The sequence below is a fragment of the Sus scrofa genome, chromosome 18 (genome assembly GCF_000003025.6).
Source record: "Sus scrofa isolate TJ Tabasco breed Duroc chromosome 18, Sscrofa11.1, whole genome shotgun sequence".
Taxonomy (NCBI): domain Eukaryota; kingdom Metazoa; phylum Chordata; class Mammalia; order Artiodactyla; family Suidae; genus Sus; species Sus scrofa.
The window spans coordinates 28,479,075-28,500,158 of record NC_010460.4 but is presented as its reverse complement, the minus strand read 5'-3'; the positions used below and the strand labels follow the sequence as shown (position 1 = coordinate 28,500,158).

Genomic DNA, 21,084 nt, shown 5'->3' with positions numbered 1-21,084 from the left:
TGGTTTGGAACTAGTTCAGTGTTTTCATATTTAGATGGAAAAGCTAATGGCTCAGAGAGAAATGTCTTTTTAGGGTAATACCTAGAAAGGAGCAGAAATGAACTAATGATGTTTTACCCTCAGTCCAGTGCTCTTTTCATCACTGAAACTGGAACAGATATCCACTAGGTATTTGGCAGATCTTCCGTGTCCCCCTGTCCTGCTCTTAACAATCACAATGGCATTAGTGGTTGTCTACAAGATGAATATCCTTCACTGAGCCTATGATCTGGAGAAGCACAAGCTCAACCAGGCACAGGTAGGTTAAGAAGCAGGATGGAGGGTGCTCTGGTGCTTTCTAGTTGCAATGAGCATGGCAGTAAAAATGGGTGCATCTAAATGAAAAACAGCTGAAATCCTGTATCTCATTTGGAAAGTTTAGGTTGATCTAAACCCTCGGTTGAGTTATACACCCCCATTATGTAACTGCAATAACATTTCCATCCCCCAAGTAGACTGGATGCTCAATAAATGCTTGCTGACTAACAACCTCCACCGCCTCCATTTTTCTCCTAATAAACTCTATCTTACCATCAAGTGACATAGACGCCTGTCACCCTACCAATGGTAATTCTGCAGTTCTGAGACTATTTTGGCCAAACTGCAGAATCTGAGAACAGAAAATGAGGAACCAGTTTCATGTATCTTTAGTGAGTGCTATTTCTTTGGTTCTACTTCTTATCCTCTTTTGCTCCCTACACACAAGCAAGGCCATTTTTCAGAGAAGTTATGGCTCCTTGATCCAACATTCCACTTTGTCTTATGTGGGTCATTTTGGTGAATATATAATGGACTAGGAATTCTCTGACTTTAAAGGTTAACTTAAAATCCTGCTGACAAAATGTTATTTAGTCATGGATCTTGGTTTTAAAGCTTTTCCACTGAAACCAAAGGGCATTTGGAGCTGAACTCTGGAGCACAGCAATGATCGAAGCAACTACTGGCAAAGCATCAGGGTACAAAGCAAAGCTGGCTTTCTATTTTTTAAGAACTGACAAAATTCATATCCCAGGAAGTGTTTTCTATTTTCCATAGTCTCTGCATTTATGTCAACAGCACTGCCAGTGCTCCAATCATTTTTGGAACTTGTGTTGTGTGACTACTGGAAGACCTCACAGCACATTCTCTGATTCTCCTGAATGGTAGCAAAAATTCCTCCTCTGAGGTTGGATTTAACTTGTGGGAAAGAGCTAACATTGTTTTAGGCCATGAGAAAGGCTGTCCAACTCAGTAATAACATTTTGGATTAAAAAAAAATATGAATGTTGAATGCCTGCAAAGACATCACCAGCTAATACTGAAGTCAATTCTACAGCAAATTTACAAAATGCTCTCAACAACAATATCACTGAAGCAGTAATATCATCTCTATTCATCACTCATGCTGCTCTGAGTTCAATACCGTGTTTTATGCACATGATATGACATTAAACCCTCCTACTAGCAACCCTCCCCAATATGTGCAGCATAAGCTCCACATTAAGGACGAGTAAACCTGCTCAGTTCAAGAAAAAATCATCCAAAACACAGAGCTGTAAAAGGCAGAGTCAAGGTTCCAATGGAGATCTGACCAACATCAAAATCCACGCCGTTTCCAATTCCCGGCTTGGCCCCGTAAATCTAGCCTTTCGAGGAGCTTAATTTCAAGGAGACAGCTTATACATGGATAAATAAGTCCTGTTATACTGCTGTCATTACCTGATCATTAGCAAGTACCTGCTTTTCTTACTCCCACCCTGCTCCCTAAATTTAATATATAACACCACTCAAACCTTCCTTTAATTCTTAAAGTTTCCTCTCATGAGAACCAACAGTCTCCGTTAACCACTAAGATCCTAGGGTGAGAGAGACCCCTGCAAAGTTTCAATACAACTATGACACCATGACGTTATTTTAGAGCCACATTTACTCAGTAAAGAATGAATGCCATTCAAGAGCAAGGCTTCCTCTAGCACTGCATAACAAAAGGGACAAATCCCGGTCTTGATGACTCTTGCTTTGAGAGTGCTTGATTCAGTGACTTCATAAACCACATCTGCAACGGAAACTTCCTCTAATACAGTCCACATGCTATGTTGTCCATCTGGGCTCGAGTGTTGGAAGATGGCAGCTCTAAACAGAGTAAACAACTTCTGAAATAAACTAAACCTAGGACAGAGATTTCCAAATACACATGCTCTGTTTCTGAGGTTAATCAAAGTTAACGCCAAAGTGATATTACAACTTAGGCTATACCTATTACAGAACACATCCAATCAATGTTATAATCTAAGGTAGACCATAATATTAATAACTACTTGAAAGCCTCCTTTCAAATGTCATCTCAAAAGGGACAGAACTGAACACATACTGTCGGGTGATGGCTCACTCATAGTGAAGTCTTGGGAGATAAATATTTAATAAGAAGGAAGAGCCTTTCCTCCTTTCAGGCTCTCTAAATTAATGGTCTCCATGTGCTCCAAACCACTACTTTTAGGTTATTTTAAAAGAAGAAAGCACTTAGATTAACAAAACCACAATTCTTATAGCAAGATGAATCACCATACCCTGGAGCCTTTAAAGAAAGACACAAAAAAAGAGAAGAAAGAAATAGGGGGAAAAAAGTACCAAATTAAAAAAAAAAAAGTTTCAATGCGATGTGAAGGAAAGGAGGCAAGTGAGAGGATAGGAGGACAGGCCACATTCTTAAAGAAGGGTACAATATTCCAATCCCTTTACCTGATGCTGTTACCAGGAGGCTGTCTGAGGCACCTGCTCTACAGGATGAGGCACTAATTGGGTTTATGGAAGAGCAAAAGGCAATGGTGGTGGGAATGACAAGGGAACTTTCTGAACATGCAGGTTGGTTCAGTCCAGGGGTTTCAGCAGGCCAGGCACCCACCTGAGACGTGGCCAGGGCTGAAACGGCACAGCCTGCAGGTGCCACAGTTAAATCTATGGATGGTTTTGGTGGCAGCTGAGGGGAGGAAGATTTAGGGAGGTTCTCCTCATTTATTACCCTGATCCCTTGTGGCAAAGTGGAAGGAGGCGAAGCCACAGTTTTGTTATCAACCTTGGCCCCTGCACTGGGGGCCCTGCTGCTATCCATGATAACCTTGAGCTGGGGGTGTGGTGGAGAAGGAGTTTGGGAGAGCCCTGGCTTTTTTGGAGGGATGGGAGGCGGGTTTCCTCTGTCAACTCGTCCTACACCAGAAGTCTTTAAACTGGTCCGACCAACCAGGGGGTAGGTGCCAGCGTCCCCCGTGGGGGGTGCTCCAGGCCTTGGGGGAGCTCCCGCTGGAGGGCTTGTAAATCTTGATAGTGCTTGGGTCACGGTATTCCGAGCTAGCTGTTTGGCCACTACGTTGTCACGACTTGTAGGAGAGACATCTCTGGACGGAGGGCTTTGGGTTGTGTTCCCATTCTGGTCTGGGTCATTAGCATTACCCTGAAATCTAAATCGCGCCGCCTGGATGCGCGGGTTCAGACCTGGATGCAGAGGCGCACCGGCACACGGGGAATGTAAACTGTGTGGAGGCTGGGCTGGTGAGCAACCCTGGGGAGCTGGGCCTGGCGTGTGCACAGTGGGTGGGGCGGCGTTACTGGGGAGTGGGGATGGGTTACTTGCTAAATCTGATGTTGAGCCAGTGCTCGGTCCATTTTCCTCAATTCTGGTTGTACTTGGAGGTGGGGCCACAGGCAGAGAAGAGCCAATCAAGTCACCATGGGAAGCCTGCCTGTCGATACCTGGTCTGACCAGGGCGGCACCTGCGGACACATTCCCTTTAGCATTTGCGGAAACTAAGGGGCTCCCCGCGGCAGGCTTTACAGGCACCGTCAAAGGCAGCTTCTTCAAGGGGTCAGCATTTTCTGTTACTAGGTCTGTCTGGCAAGCAACAGATCTTGTCATCGGTCCTTCTGTTCCCACAGATATGGAGACCAGACGTCTATCTTTGGTCTTCCGGGGAAGAGAGAGGCTGGGTTTGCTGTCATTTCCCCTTTTTAGTTGCTCAATCATCTTCTTCATCTTGTCTATCTCCTCTTTGAGGTCAGTGGTGTGTGCTTCCTCTCGGTGCAGCTTGGCACGAAGCTGTTCCCGCTCCGTGTCAAACTCTGAGAGCTGTTTTTCCATCTGAGCTTCCATTTCTGTGCTTCTTTGTTTCTCGGCAGAGAGTTCCTCTTCTAACACACTCATCTTTTTCTTCTCCTCTTCCAGTTTGGCCATCACCTCTTCCAGCTTCTGGGCCTCCTCTATGACTCTGCCTGAGAGCTGCTTGCACTCCTTGACCAGCATCAGGACCACATGCTTGTTTTTGCCTCGCTCCTCCTCCAGGCGGGCGGCCAGCTTCTTGTGCTCTTGTTCAAGGGCTTGGAGCTGAAGCTTTTCCATCTCCAGCTGAAAGAAATTCACAGGACAGCTCTGATTAGCAGGCAGAAGCTTTTTTTTTGCCCAAGAAGTGGAGAGATTTTCCTTAATTTTTAAATAATTACGTGGTTTGGGTTACCTAAACTGCCACATTTCTGAAATGTGTTGTGATATGACAGACATTGTAGAGGCTCATTAAAATGAGAAAATAGACGTTAAGTGGTTTTATGAAAAACATCTACAGCAACAGAGAATTTTCTAATGTATTAAAGTTAACCACATAAAAGAACAGTAATCTGATGGTTCAAATCACAACAAAAGAGTTCAGAAAGGTCTGCTTTTGTAAAAACAGAACTCTATTAGGGAACTGGTGTGGGCTTTTTTTTTTTTTTTTTTTTTTTTTAAGGATTAATGCCTTAAAATTATTACTCTGAGATACTATATAATGAAAACAGAAGATTTCGGTTAAAGTTTAAACTGTACTTATTACTTAGCTTTTCAAGAAATCTTCTTTGAGTTTATGGTAAGTTGCTATAAAAATCATGTAAAAGCATATGTGAAACTTCTTTGAACTTATATATAAGAAATGTCTTATAAAAAATATAATCAGTATCAGTGAACCCCCACGTCTTACCTCATCTCCTCCCTTCCATCCCACTTACTCACTCAGCTCCCAGGACACGGTCTTCCTGGCGTTTCTTTAACATCACCCTGCCTCAGAGTCTTGGATCCTGCTACTCTCTCCGCCTAGAAATGCCACCACGACCTGTCACATAGGGCTCCTGCATGAAGCGGTTTGCGCACTGCATGAAGGTGACTGGCTGTGGGGTTGAGAGGGTTAGGAGTGGGTTAGCCCAACCCTGTCTACTCCCCACGCTGTCTGCCCAGGCCTGGGGCTGCATCTGCCTGAAAACAAGGGCACCTTTTCCTTCACAAAAAGGCTCACCATGGTACAGGCCCCTAGGATTTAGGCTTTCAAAGGCAGTATTTGCCTAATTGATTAACATAGGGAAGGAACTTAAAAAAAAAAAAAAAAAACTCTTAATAACTTCACATGGGGTTTTCTAATATGCACAAAAATACCCAACAGCACAGGCGCCTGGCTCCTTCACGTCTTTGCTCAAATGTCACCTTCACAGTAAGGCTTCCACCCCTAATCTACTATATGAAATTTGGTGGGTGACTTCATAAGTAGATTAGGTAAGATTTGGGGAACAATTCTGCTATTCTATACTAGATTTATATTTTATTCACTTGGACACCTCACAGAAAATTGGACTTAAGAGTTGAAGCCTATTTAACTCTTCTAAATGCATCAAATAATAGGTTGTTTGGAAGGCAGACAGAAAGTTCTATTAAGAAAATATTGAACATGTTTTGTATTACCCCCTCCAAGTTCTTATAGCAACCTAGGAAAAAGCACAAATTAACTTTCAGCTTATTTTTAAAATATGATTTTCATAATTTACCCGTGAAGGTGGGAAAAAGTTGTTGCAGAATTTAAGGGCTACTTGCATTTTACAAAACAACTAACTAAAGGCCAGGTTAGTGATTTCCCTGATGTCATCCAGTTAATCAGTGTCAGGATCCTGGCACTCATTTAGGGCTCTGCTTGCCTCAAGTTTTTCTCACCGCATCACATGTGCTGCCCACAGCAGTTCTTCCCTATGGGTCGTCACACTTTATTTATGAAATGCTAACTTTCATCTTACACTTCAGGGTCAAATTAAAGGACTTCCGAAAGGATATCAACTCAACTAAACCCAGAATCTCATACAGAAAACTATACTCCTATAAAAGCACCCATACGTTTCCTGTATCTTTGTTCTTCCATCACTCATGCCTTATAAATCCTGTCTCAGACTAACACGAGTCTTTTTAATCTCACTGCAGATAGCAGAGCACAGAGGAAATCACAATAATTGATGCACCTACATCACGTGACTCCAAACCCAACCGAGCTCTGAGCCCCAGTCATCAATCATTCTCCCTAACTCTGTTTGGTTTCCTCCACCATTTGCTCCTTCAGGGGATATTTAAGCCTCTGCCACTCTCCCCAATACTTCGCCCAGTCACCACTCAAGTCACTCTCAGTCTACCCTACTAGACTCTTATCAAGAAAATTCAGAACAACTCTCTCCCTTTGCATCCTGTCTGCCCCCTTAGGCTTTTTTATAGTCATACCAACCCATACGTCCTTCCCGTCACTCTAAGAGAAGAGGTTTCCATCTGCTTAAGTTCAGACTTTCTTCAGCAATTAACTTCATTATCGCCTGTCACCTCTGAGACTTGGCTCAGCAGGTTAAACGTCTGGTGTGTTCACTGCAGTGGCTTGGGTTGCTGTTATGGCGCGGTTCAGTCCCTGGCCTGGGAACTTCCACATGCTGTGGTGCAAAAAAATAAATAAAGAAAGAAGAATGATGACCTATACTGGTATTATCAGACAAGGACCTTAAAGCCCCTCTTTTCAAAGAAAATACAGTCACAGTGACTGCACAGAACTAGAAACAAATGGAAAATCTAGAACTGAAAAGTATAGTATCTAAAAACTTTTTAAAAGTTCACTGAATGTGCTAAGAGAAGGGGGAAAAAAGAAGAATTTGAAATAAAACAAAAGAAAATATCCAGTTTGTGGAACAGAGAAAAAAATGACTGAAAAAGTGAAGGCACTTCCGTGACCTATAAGACAACGTTATTAAATTCCACATACCTGGATTTTCAAAAAGGGAAGAGAAAATGGGGAATAAAAATATATTAAAGGAAAAAAATATCCCCCGATTTCACAAATTTGGTTAAAAAACCAACAAATCTAAGAAGCTTAGAAATCCCAAAGCAGAATAAATATAAAGAAAATCATATCTAGACAACATCAGAGTAAAATTGCTGTCAACAAAGCTAAGAAATAATCTTGAAAGCAACCAGAGAAAAAGACACATTATATACAGAGAAAGTACAATATAAATGATAGCTGAGTCATTATGACTAAAACATACGAAGCAGAAATAAAGGGAGAAATATACAAATCTCCAATAAGGATCTTCTCTCAAAAAGTTCTAGATTAAAAAATCAGTAAGACTATAATAGCTCTGAATAATACAATGAAAACCACCCGTCTAATGGACATTATGGAACACAATACCCTAAGAGCACAGAAGATGTAGTCTTTTCAGATGCACTTGTGGAGCTATAAAATTACAAAAAATGACAAAGGACTAAATCTCACAGATATGTTCTCTGACCACGGCAGAATTAAATTATAATACATCATAATAAGATATTAAAAACACTCCAAAATTCAAAAATAAAACATACCTCTAAGTAGTATACAAGTTTAAGAAGAAATCACTAAGGAAATCAGAATATATTTGGAACCTGATTGAAAATAAAAACATAACATCAAAATTTATGGGCTGCAGTAAAAGTGGAATATTTAAAGGCAGATAAAGCAGAAGATGGAGAGAAACATACTTGTAATTGCTTACATTAGAAAATTAAGAGCCATCTCGAGTCATTTATCTAGGGGTTACTTTAAGAAAGTAGAAAGAGTTAAGCAAATCAAATTCAAAGAAAGTAGAAGGAAAGAAATAACAAAGATATCAATGAAATACAAGAGGCAAATGACAGAGAAATGAACACATCCAAAAGTTGTTTTATATGTAAAAGATCAATTGCTAAATATTAAAAAAATTGTTAAATATTCAAGAAAATAAGAAATGTAGAAAAACAAATTATAAACAATAGGAATAGGATTTCCCGTCGTGGCTCAGCAGTTAACGAAACCGACTAGGAACCATGAGGTTCCGAGTTTGATCCTGGCCTCACTCAGTGGGTTAAGGATCCGGTGTTGCCGTGAGCTGTGGTGTAGGTCGCAGACGTGGCTCGGATCCCCTGTTGCTGTAGCTCTGGCGTAGGCTGGCGGCTACAGCTCGGATTAGATCCCTAGCCTGGGAACCTCCACATGCCGTGGGTGCAGCCCTAGAAAAGGCAAAAAGAAAATCAATCAATCAATCAATAAATAAATAATAGGAATAAAGGATGGGATATAGTGTTAGAATAGATTTTAAAAGGATAACAATGAAAAACTTTGTGCCAATAAATTCAACAAATCGATTGCCCTGAAACACACAACTTTAAGAATTGATATAAAATGGAGTAAGAGACTGATACAGCTTTCTATCTTTAAAGCAAACTGAACTCACAAGTAAAAAGGTTTCCTCAAGGAAAACTCCTGACTCTAATGGATTTACTAGTGATTTCTACCACACATCAAAGGAAGCCAAACTTAACACACATTCTTTCAGAAAATAGAATAAAATGCTTTCAATTCACTGTAAGAATCCAGAATTACTTTCATACCAAAACCAATCAAGCACTGTTTTAAAATTTGCAGGGAAATTATCATTCATGAACAGAGACACTAAACTCCTTAGCAAAATATTAGGCAATCTGAATCCAACTATATTTAAAAAGAGTAATAAAAAGATGAGCCTCTGAAGTTTACCTCAGGAATCCAAGTTGGTTTAGTATTTGAAAATCAACTAGTGTAATCCATCATATTAAGAGAAGAGAAAAACCATGACCACAACAATAGTTGCAGATAAACCGTTTTATAAAATTCAAAACTCATTCATGATAAAAGCCATTCAACAAAGAATAGACTGCAACCTCAATGAGATAAAGGGCATCTATAAAAAAACACAACTAACGTCATACTTAATGGTGAGACAGACTGTTTTCTCCTTAGGCAAAGGGAAAGCCTTTGAAGCCTGCTCTCACTCCTTCTATTCAGCATTGTACTGGAGGTTCTAGTCAGTGTAATGACAGAAAAAAAGGAGAGGAAGAAGGTTGGCAGGCAATTTGGAAAGGAAGACGTAAAATGGGTTCTATTCACAGATAATATGCTTGTTTACCTACAAAATCATACACAATATACAAAGCAACTCATAAAACTAATAAGCAAGTTTAGCAAAATTACAGGACATGATGTCAACATAGAAAAGTCAACTGAATACCTGCAAACTAGCAACAAATGTTTGGAGAAAACTTAATGTGTTTATAATAGCATCAAATACTTAGAAATAAACCCAACAAAAGACATTTAAGGCTATTAAACTAAAAATAACAAAACATTGCTAAAAGAGACAATAAAGAACTGAAAAAATGGAGAAAAATACTATAATCTTGGGTCGGAAAACTCAAGTTTGTTAAGATGTCAACTCTCAACAAATTAAAGGCTCAACAAAATTTCAATCCCTGCAAATTTTCAGAGAAACAAACGAACTGATCTTAAACCTTTATGAATATGCAGACAATCTAGAACAGCCAAAACAATTTTTATAAAGAAAAACAAAGGTGAAAGACTTACTTTGTACATTTAAGGAGGCTTATTATTTAACTCCAGTCATCATTTACCTGAAGTTCTAGTATAGGGCTAAGACTAATCCATGATGAGAAAATAAGAATCAGTGGCTGCCTGACCTGGGGAAGAAATTTACTGAGAGGGTGCTCCAGGAAACTTTCTGTGGGGATGGAAATACTTTCTATCCTGCAAGGGGTACAGTTTACACAAGTATATGCATTTTTAAAACATAATTTGTACACTTAAAATGAAAATTTCACTTCATAGAAATATCTCCTTCAAAGCCATAAACAATGAATTCCAGGTTTACATATTTGTTTTTTACGGTGCTACAGATGAACAATTCTGAAGTTACTCTCTCTATGTTCCAGGCTTGAGTAAATGAGTAATATATTAAAGTAAAATGGATGCCAAGTTTCTGACTGTTAGAGAAGTTAGTTTTCAATAGAGAAAGGACAAGAATATATCCTACAGTTTTGGATTAGAAGCAGGGGTGTCAATATAAGTATGAACCCATGGTTTCATACAGACAGAACTATAGATAAATATTCATATGTATGTAGGAGTTCCCATCGTGGTGCAGCGGTTAATGAATCCGACTAGGAACCATGAGATTGGGGGTTCGGTCCCTGCCTTGCTCAGTGGGTTAAGGATCTGGTGTTGCTGTGAGCTGTGGTGTAGGTTGCAGACACGGTTCGGATCCCACGTTGCTGTGGCTCTGGCGTAGGCCAGCGGCTATGGCTCTGATTCTACCCCTAGTCTGGAAACCTCCATGTGCCGTGGGAGTGGCCCAAGAAATTGCAGAAACTCTAAAAAAAAAAAAAAAAAATCCTATATGTGTATATAAAATGCATGTGTGTGTGTGTATATATATATATAAACATGATAAATACACCCAATTTCCTGGCTCTAGATTAATTTCTAAACACCATTTTTAATAGCTCCTGGGAGTAGAAGCTAATTTCAGGGGTTGGGATAAGGAAAGTACATGATAAGCCTGTAAGAAAAAAAATAATTCTGCTGCAAAAAGATAGGAAGTACTCAAAGCATGATGGGACTATATCAAAAGGAGCAGCTTAAAAGAGCTCTCACTGGTCTAATCTGGGACAATTTTAAGCAGTGATCCAGGGACTATGGACCTGACAGGGGATAGGAATAAACACCTCCCAACTCAACCACAAGCTACTATGATTAAAGGAACCACAATGTACATAGATGACCAAGTCCCAGTTGACTTTGTTCTATTATTGTCCAATTCATCTCTACTCAAAACCACTTTCAAGCAGTGGATGAGGGAGAATTCTGCATGGAGCACAATCACTAGATCCCCTTGTAAAAAGCAGCAGATTGTGTGGAAAGAGCTTAGAAGAACGAACAGAGCTTCGCTGGTGGTGAGAAAGGGGGTGGTTGTTCCAAGAATAGCACCCAGACTGGGAGCCATCAATGAAGAGGCACCAAACAACTGTTTTTCCAGAATGAAAGGGAAAACTATGTAGGTGGGAGCAGAGCAGCAATGCAAAGGCAATTAGTTCCAACTCTTAAGTGGAGAAAAGAGAGGGAAGCAATTATAGCCATTTGTAAAAATGAGAAAGCAGAGTGAAGTCTGTCACAACCACAAAATCCCCTTATGATATTTCACTCGATTCCTTATTGCTCCCTATTATCTTTTAACACTCACTACACCCTTGTTCTCTTCTCCACATGGTCACCCCCACCTGTACCTGAACAATCCTGGTAATCCTAATAATGAGATACGGTAAGAGATCTTTTTGTTTCTTTATAGGGGCTAGAGCTAGACCAGTCAGCAGTCTGGGCGCTGCAGTTCTTATCTGCCCCTTCCTCTTCATCTAGAGTTTCAGGAGAGACATGAGTAGACACGGATGGAGCCAACTGTTCTCTCTAAATCTCTGCTCAGAGCGGCGGACCTCAGTCTCTAGCTCCCTGTGATTACTCACTCGGCAGTGCTTCTGGGGGGTCAAAATGCATTTTTAAATGCAATAATGAATTATACAAAACAGACTCTGAAATGAGCTAAAAATAGTTTTCACATACAAAACATCCTAAATTCTCTTCTTTAAGATGTTATTTTAGATATTATTCCACCATGTACTCTTTAAATGAAAGTCTAGAAAGCAATTTATATTTTGTTAAAACTGTTACATAATGAAGTAAAAAATATTGAATACAAATGGCAAAACAAAGTGCAATTATTTATAAGAAGAAGAAAAAGGCATAAGAAATAAATTCGACCACTATTTTGATTGTTCTTTTCTGGCCCATGTGTTATTTTTTTGGTCGTCTAGCACCTGAAACTCCTTCCAATGTTAATTCTTCACTGATGATGCTCTCCTACCGTAGTTAAATAGGTCCAATAGTTGCTTTCTGGGTCTTGTAGCAAAGAAGAGGGCATGGGGCCTAAGGCTGGCCAATCAACTATACCTCTCTAGGCTTCAACTAGGACATGAGTGATGCAAAGAAGTGGGGCTGGGGGAGGCACCACTCAAGACCCAGAGCAGTGATGGCAGTAATACTGACTGCTGTCAGCAAGCTTCAGTATCCAGTTCCCAGCAGAAGTAGCAGCCACTACAGACTAGATCTGGAGTGAGCATTTGTCAGTGATGCTGGCTGATAAGAGCTGGTCTCCTAGTTCTCCCAGCCAAGCTCTACCACGCTGTAGGCCAAGGAATAAAGGCTGTTTCTGCATAACGAACACTGGCTTTACCACCAAGCAACTACGAATTCTGCCTGTTACAGCTATGGTCATGTAAGTGACCTCATTATATTGGGCTGCTACCTAAGAGGAGCTCTTATCCAATACACAGAGCTACTTTTAGTTTTCCCGCCGGTTGGGAAAAAATCTGCTCCCTTCTGATTTCCTCGTTATTTTGGTTCCTTTCTTCTAAAGGCTCTGCTCAAATTAAAAGATCACTCCTACTTCAATGCTAGAAATTATTCTAAGTATGAATAAAATGAATGAAAATAAATTAGAATAGAAACTGTATTAACAGATGATGCACAAGATAAAAAAAACCCAAATAGTAACCACCCTAGGTTACTGGCTTTAAGTCGGGGGGGTGGGGTGGGGGGGGATATTACCAGAGGCAAAGTTCCCCGTGATGATTACTCATTAGCTTATTCAAAGTGGCTTGAGGCTCAGTCCATTTGCCAAATTGACTCCTGCCCAAATTTTCCTGGCACGAAAATTACCAAACAGTTAACCCTCCTATTAGTAGTCTCAGCAGGAACCAAGGCATGAATGAGCACGAAGCCTCTTCTCCCGCCTTGAGAGGCCAACCAGAGCAGCATTCAGGCCAAATGTCTTAGAATTACCACAGAGCTATGCCCGGTGTCAGATAATAAACACTTGAATTGTAGATAATGGGACCTTTGCTTTCCCTGACTTTTGCTCTGGGAGTGATTTAAAGACCTGAACCCATTTAAAATAATGGATTTTTGTGTCTTAATGCTTTTAGACTTCTAAAGCTGCAATTTATTCTACATGCAAGAGAACCAAAGATGTTTGGTTAATATATTTACTCTCAAGAGTAAAGATGACAGGTAATTTTGTTGCTCAAATGAGTTTGGTGTTTCTGGGCTTATCAGCTACTGTGATACTTTCTTTATAAAAATCTGTGATAAAGAGTACAAACCTTAACTCTTCTCACATGTTACAATCTACCGGAATAGAATATCCTCTAGGGACAAAGGGTAGCACTGCCTAGCAGAGAGACCCTTTGCTGAGACTGCACAGCCGGTGAATTTGGCCATAAAAGACTCCTCTATCTCTGTTATACGTGGGAGACAGATCACTGGCTCATTTCATATTAGCCTCTCAGGACCCATAGGACAGAAACAATTTCCTTTCACTTCCAGCCAGGTTGGAAATGATCCAGTCATTCAGAAACAAACAGGATGTAAGCTGATTAAAGAAAAAAAAAATCAACTAGATAATAAAATCTTTGATTCAACTCGAAATGAATTTCTTTTTATTTTCTTTTACAAGAGAAGTGATAGATAAAATGCAAAACTGAAGTAAAATTTAGGAAAGTATACATTTTTATATATTAAATGAAAACTACAATAAAAAACATTTTCTTGATTTTTGATAAAATCAGCATAAAACCAGCAGATGTACTTTATGATGAAATAGCTCATTTGACAAGTTAAGAACATAACTGAAATGAGTCTCATCCAAGAAATACAAGTCAGCTTTAGTGACATCAGCTGAAATACACTGGCTCTTGCTTATGTGGTTTGTGGGGATTTTTGAAAAGCTCCAGAGACCTTGGTGGTTCCCTGCAGGGCTTTGTAAAGGGTTTGCAGAGTCCAGAGTCAAACTGTGTGATTCGGTCTCACGTGCATGGAAGGCCCTCTATTCTTCTCTACTATTTTACCCAGTGCTTTAGTTTTCTACCATGTGACACAGTGAGCAAAATGTTTGCTTTTATTCAACACCCATACCAGAACACCGGCATCCATATGTTAATACAAGGATATAATTACAGGGGAAAAGCCCACGTGTCCAATGACGGTATCATCAATATTTATCTAGTGTAGTGCATTCAGGTTAATTGTTAACCAGGTATTAAATGTGAGCTATAACAAGTCTTCTGAAAAGGACAAATAGAAGCAGCATTTTAATTTATGCTTTAAAATGGTTGGAAGAACATATTACTTTTACTTTTAATCATACCAGACATCATTACCTTCTCTGGCTTCCTCACTCTCTTTTCCAATAAAGGCAGTAGGTAGTCTTGGCAGCATACTGGAAGGCCAAATTTTAAACTTCGACTTCCTCATGGCTGATGCCAGTAAGTTTTTATCACTTAGGACTGTTTGAAGTACATGTTCGTGTGCAATAAACACGTGTGCGTTGGTGGGGGAGGTGAGGAGGGGCGAGGAGGTTGGTTTATATGAAACACATGTGAGCAGGAGCCTGGAGGTCTGCAGCAGACACAGCCATCAGACCCTAGAAGTGAGACTGAGACTGACCAGGACTTCAAGATGACATGTTGTGAGATTGCATACACCATGCAAACTTTCATTCTATTCCCACACTATCTTCATTTTCCAAAAAGATAATTAAAAAATAATTTCTAAATGCAAAGAAATATTGAAGACAGAAGCTGAATAAAATTGGGGATGCCAATTTTGGTGGCATTACTGGATCAGGCATCTAGCAATGAAGCATGTCTTATGGCACTAGAAAAGGGAAGCCCCCCCAGCCCAAATCCTTATTTTAATGAAAGCATCACAGTAACCATTATATGGGACAAAATTTGTCATTCTTCTTTTATGATTTAGTGTTATTTTGAGCTACATTTGAGAAGGGCAACCAGAATTTTTAAATACTTTGCATTTCTAAGTCCTTATCCCAACTCTTCTTGAAAATATAATATTTAAGAACAAAACAAAATGATGATCTCTTCATTCTACACTGCATGACAACAAAGGACTGTTTGAAAGTCTCAATACCTTCTTTTGTCTGCTCTCAGCAGCAGCCAGCTGCGTGGACATCCTTTCTTGCATTTTTCTGCAGTGGGCCATCACTGCTTCAAGGATGGAGAGGGGGTTGGTACAAACTGGCTTCTTCTCTTTATCACCAGCACCTGCTTCATAGTCTCTCTGCAGTGCCAGGAATGGGTCATTCAAATTAAATCTCCCATACCGTTCCTGGATAAATACCTCCTTCCTGCGAGCCTAGAACAAAATCAGAGGAATGAATTCAAGAAAGAAATGAAAACATATAGAATGGTATTTATATGAAGGTTTTGTGTTTACTGTTCCAAATGGTATATGCAACTGTTGTAATGGCTTTTGTGGAATGTCAGGTGCTGAGTGAGAAATAAGGGGACTGTTGACCCCAAACCCTGACCAAACTGCCATCCCATTCAGTCTTTCAAATTTTCTTCCTTTAAGAATATTGTCTTTTAAATTATAAATGCTGCAAGTTTTTTTTTTTTTTTTTTTTCCTCATGATGCCCACTCCTTCAAGGATCTGAATTTTAGGTGAAGTCTTTTCTCATTTAAAATAAAAATAGCAACAATTAAAATAACTTTCAGCAAAAATTCAAAAATAAGCAAAATAATGTTTATAGAACTCATTATTTCACATAATCCTAATCAAGTTAAGTCCCAAAATATAAATCTCCTACAAGTTTTGTATACCTGGAAAGAATTTATAAAAATATTTGAAGAAAGTATTTCATGAAATTTTTTATGTCTAAAAATATCACAATGTTCACATTTTGTCAAGTGTGACCAACTACGAAAAACAAACAAACAAACAAACAAACAAAAAAACCTCCAGAAAATTAGCAAGATGCAAACGTCTTCTCATCACTGAAGGGCATTAAAATATAGTTCACAGAATCCCAGGAAACAATGTAACCTCATTTCACTTTAAATGTCAGTCCATCAGCGTCAAAGTTAATTCCACATCCACTTGGCACTAGATGCAATTTTCTATAATTAGCATACAACGGCCTTTGCATAAAATGGAAATAGCAGTAGAAATATATTGAAAACAAGCAACGTTTTCCTAACTCAGGTCATTTGGAATAGCTACTAGAAAAAACTAATGTCACTGCCAGTGGAAAAACTAAATTACTTTGCAATAAATCAAGATTAATTGTCCAAAATGTTAAACATGTTTTCTAAAGAAATATTACATACATTTCCTTAATTTAAAAGCAACTGCATTGATCAACTCAATTTTTTCCATTTTAAGTCCACCATCAGCAAGCCAAGAAGTAGATAAACACAAATGCAAAAGTGGGAAAATCCAACATTTCTTTTCCAATTACCAAATTATATTAGGAAATACAATTTAAGAAAAGTTCAATTCTACCCTTAAGTTTAAGCTAGCTTTCAGAGGATCATTCTAAACTTAAAAGTCAAAGTGTTTTATGAGTCAAAAAGCATTTGGTACTTCTAGATTTTTCAAATCCAATTATATAATCAATACACTGAATGAGGATCAGTGCAGAGATGCAGTTTCAAAAGCGATTCCATTTTGTCCTTTACTTTTCTCTTAATTTGTATTCAATGTAGTAGTTCATCTTCCCTCCCCAACCCCTAGATGAAAACTTGGGAAAGCCCCCATGGTTTTTCTGATTACCTTTATCTAACACAGTTCCTGTAGTCACTTCAAGTCTCAACTTGATATCAGAATATCCAGCTTCAGTGGTATGATGGCCTTCCTTCCCCAACTAGGATCCGTATCACCTGGGAAGGAAGTGTTTAAGAAAACCACTCTTCTCGCCCTCTTTCCTGTTCTAGTCCTCTCTGGGTTGGAAGGAACCAGAGGTAGAAGATGATGATGAAGATGGAGGTGAGGGAAAAAGAAGCATTCTGTCTGACTGCTTCAGTCCATTGATCAGTCTTACCAACTGGGTGTGGCAAATATTTAAAGCCTACTCTTTTCCAATGAAGTGCTTTGTGATTTGAGAAAGTCACCCCTTTCCCACTGCTAGGGACCCTACCTCTACAGTTTCCCCAATGTAAATCGCAAATTTAGGACAGACGACATAACCTGCAGGGCCCAGTACAAAACAAAAATGTGCTCTTTGTTCCAAAGTTATTAAGAATTTCAAGATGCTAACAGCATACCCTTTAACCAAGTATGGGACCCTTCTAAATGCACCACCCTCTATTATTATAGAGCTTGCATGCCCACGAAGCCAGCCTTGCATACACATGTTATGTAGCATCTAGAATCCTGTGTTTGTTTGTTTTTTGTTTTGTTTTGTTTTTGCTGGTCCCATGTTGTCCAGACCTCTCCACTGAACAGGACCTGAATCAATCTCATTCCCAGTTTTTGATGCCCATGTCCCAACCTAGTCTATGGGAAACACTCCTCTATCTTCATCTAAAGAAAATCTGGGTGTGTACAAGATAACCACTGCAAACATGATTCTGCCATTTCCACAGAACATCTGCTTTTCCAGCCCCACTTCCACTCAGAGCACCAAGACCTGCTGGAGAAACCAAGTCAGTCATTGAATAGTCTGCTTGAAGCACACTCTTCTTGAGATAAAGGGAAACAACTATATGGGGCAGGATGCACAGCATTCTCTCCAGGGGAAAGCTCTTTCATAAAAATCTTTCTCTCTTTAATCTCCAAAATTAGAGTTTTTTTAATACTCTCGATGTGAGTAAGGAGTTTAAAAGTCAAAGCTGTATTTCAAAATTTCTTCTGAAAATTCTGCACCTTGGTCTTCATTTCAGCATCCAGTATTTATCACGCTGGGTCCCTTGCCGTAACTTATATTTTAACAACCAATTAAAATCACCTGATTTCTCCTTAGATAGCTAACATATCTTATGATGTAGAATATTGGTAGCAGTAACTCAAGACATTTCTTAACCATACAAGGCATTCTTAAATCAGAGTGGATTTTTGATAAATGGGTTAAAATTAATGAGTTAAATGCATATATCACAGACCTATTTCCAGTTTAAATAGATATTTATAGTCTGAAAATATTTAACACCTTTTGTCTTTTTGCCAGTGTAAAAGTTTTGCATGTTTCTTTTTTGGGTTGTGTTTGGTTTTGCTTTTAAATTATTAATCACGCTATGGCATTATTAAATGTGGGCAACTTTTTTCTGCTGACAATAAAATTACATGTGTACAAGATTGCAAAATAAAACTGTCAACTGATCTAGTTTGCCAGTATGGGCTGACACTTAACCTTTATGATGAAATCCAAGATACATACCTTAGATTCTTTTAAGAAGCAGTGCTAATAGACTATGTAAGTTTTTCCTGGTATCTTTCATTTTCAAAATGAGGTCAATGAAGCAGCCTCATTTGTCTCTAAGACAGCTTGCACATACGCAACTACGATTTCGTTTTCTGTTAAAAGTTCCTAAAAGCCTGGAAATCTCAGGTAAAATCAAAGATGATTGCATGTACTCCACTAACATGAAACTGACCTCCAATTCCATGACTGTTTTCAGAAATGCCAGGTAATAATGTTATTTTACGGCCACATAGAAGTTTGTTTATACATGTTAGATATATTCAACATGAATTTTTTATATCCTTAAAGCTATAAGCAGCAGTTCTGATTTTTCAACTATTACTCTTTACTTCCTCTTTAGCATTCTTATAAGAAGTACACCTTTCTTTGCACACCTTTCTTTGTAACAGAGTAGTTAAATTTTTTATGGCCACACCCACAGCATATGGCATTTTTTGGCCAGGGGTTGAATCTGAGCCACAGCTGTGACCTACACTGAAACTGCAGCAATGCCAGATCCTTAACACATTGCACCAGGCTGGGGATCTGATTGGCATCCACAGTGACCAGAGCTGCTGCAGTCAGATTCTAATCCATTACACCATAGTGGGAACTCCCTGAGTACTTGATTTTTAATGTATCATATTACTTTTTATAAGGGCAGCTCAATAGTATACAGAAGAATTAACATTTAGGGAGGCCCTGTAACCAAAAAGGACTTGAAATGTTTATCATTCTGGGTTTGAAGAGGCTTTTCCCTAAAAAAGGAAGAGCTGAATGTGCAGATAACTTCTTGGTTTACGCATCAGAATTACTTGAGAATGAAATGCATTTCAGGGAAATGAGTCATTATGAAGACACAGACTAACTATAATTATGAAAACAGATTCTTAGGAAAAAATCAAACCCAGCTACACTGATAAGTCAAAGCATAATTTCACCAGAATCTGAAGCTTTACAGAATCATGAGAAAGTCAGAAGCAAGAAATAAAAACAGTTATTATTAATAGAGGATTTGACAGATACGGAGTTCCTACTTTTGGCTTTCATTGTTCTAGAATATCAAATGAACTAGGGTGGACCTGATTAGTAATAATAAAAGGAAAAGTACTTTAGCTCTTCATCTTTTTCTATAGTATTTTAATTCTCTTAGGGAAAAAACCCTAACTTGCCTTGTAGGTCAAAATTAAAACCTATCACCAATTAATTTTAAAACATATTGGCAAACTTATACAACTAAAATTATTTTATCTTCTGAAAAGCTGGAATGATTTTTTTAACATTAAAAATACCAATAAAAGATAAATTTTACTGAAAACACTGAGGTGTTTAATATTCATTTCATCCTAAAAGTCCAAGAGATAGCCATTTTCTTTATTATTATTATTGTTATTATTATTTTTTAGGGCTGCACCCTCAGCAGAGGATCCCAGGCTAGGGTCCAATCAGAGTTAGAGCTGCCAGCCTACACCACAGCCACGCGGGATCTGAGCCATGTCTGCAAACTTCACCACAGCTCACTGCAATGCAGGATCCTTAGCCCACTGAGTGAGGCCAGGGATCAAACCTGCGTCCTCATGGATGCTAGCCAGGTTTGTTAACCGCTGAGCCTCGACAGGAACTCCAGAGATAGCCAGTTTTTAAAGTGACATTTTATAGACAAGCTAACTGAAGCTTAGAAAGATTAGCTTACTCTCCCCAGGTCACTTCAACGGGAGCTGGTATTCAACCCAGGCAGTCTTACTCCAAAGCCTATGCTTTGAAGTACTTTGTAATTATGACTAAAGTATTTTGGAACACTAGAAGAGATTTCAAAAATAAGTATTGTTGAGATCAGGAACAAGACAAGGATGTCCGCCCTCACCACTACTATTCAACATAGTTTTGGAAGTCCTAGCCACAGCAATCAGAGAAGTAAAAGAAATAAAAGGAATCCAAATTGGAAAGGAAGAAGTAAAACTACCACTCTTTGCAGATGACATGATACTATACCTAGAGAATCCTAAAGACTCTACCAGAAAACTGTTAGACCTCATCCATGAAATTGGCAAAGTCGCAGGATACAAAGTTAATACACAGAAATCAACCCCATTTCTATACACTAACAATGCAAGAGCAGAAGGAGAAGTTAGGCAAACAATCCCGTTTACCATCGCATCCAAAAGAATAAAATACCTAGGAGTAAACCTACCTAAAGAGACAAAAGACCTGTACTCTGAAAACTCTAAGACACTGATGAAAGACATCAAAGATGACACAAAGAGATGGAAAAACATCCCATGCTCTAGGACTGGAAGAGTCAATTTTATCAAAATGACTATACTATCTAAGGCAATCTACAGATTCAATGCAATCCCTATCAAATTACCAAGGACATTTTTCACAGAACTCAAACAAAATACTTTAAAGTGTGTTTGGAAGCACAAAAGACCCAGCATAGCCAAAGACATCCTGAAAAAGAAAAATGGACCTGGAGGAATCAGGCTCCCGGACTTCACGCTATACTCCAAAGCAACAGGCATCAAAACCGTATGGTTACTGGCACAAAGGCAGAAATATAGATCAGTCGAACAGGACAGAAAGCCCAGAATTAA

At 39.0% G+C, this 21,084-nt stretch overlaps 1 protein-coding gene across 7 annotated transcripts in view; it reads right to left on the bottom strand.

Annotated features, from left to right (window-relative positions):
- CTTNBP2 (cortactin binding protein 2) overlaps positions 1-21,084 on the bottom strand; it is a 442,954-nt gene that overhangs the window by 73,008 nt on the left and 348,862 nt on the right. For 6 of the 7 annotated variants that reach the window (XR_002340261.1, XR_002340262.1, XM_021078653.1 and 3 more), the window contains 2 exons: positions 15,219-15,443; positions 2,758-4,414 (listed from right to left, as the gene is read on the bottom strand). Coding sequence is in view for 5 of the 7 variants with exons in the window: in XM_021078653.1 (XP_020934312.1) it covers positions 2,758-4,414; positions 15,219-15,443 (1,882 nt within the window). In the remaining 2 variants the exon portion in view is untranslated. Of the gene's footprint in view, positions 1-2,757; positions 4,415-5,046; positions 8,141-15,218; positions 15,444-21,084 lie in introns of those variants that run through there. The other variant, XM_021078657.1, reaches the window with a different exon arrangement.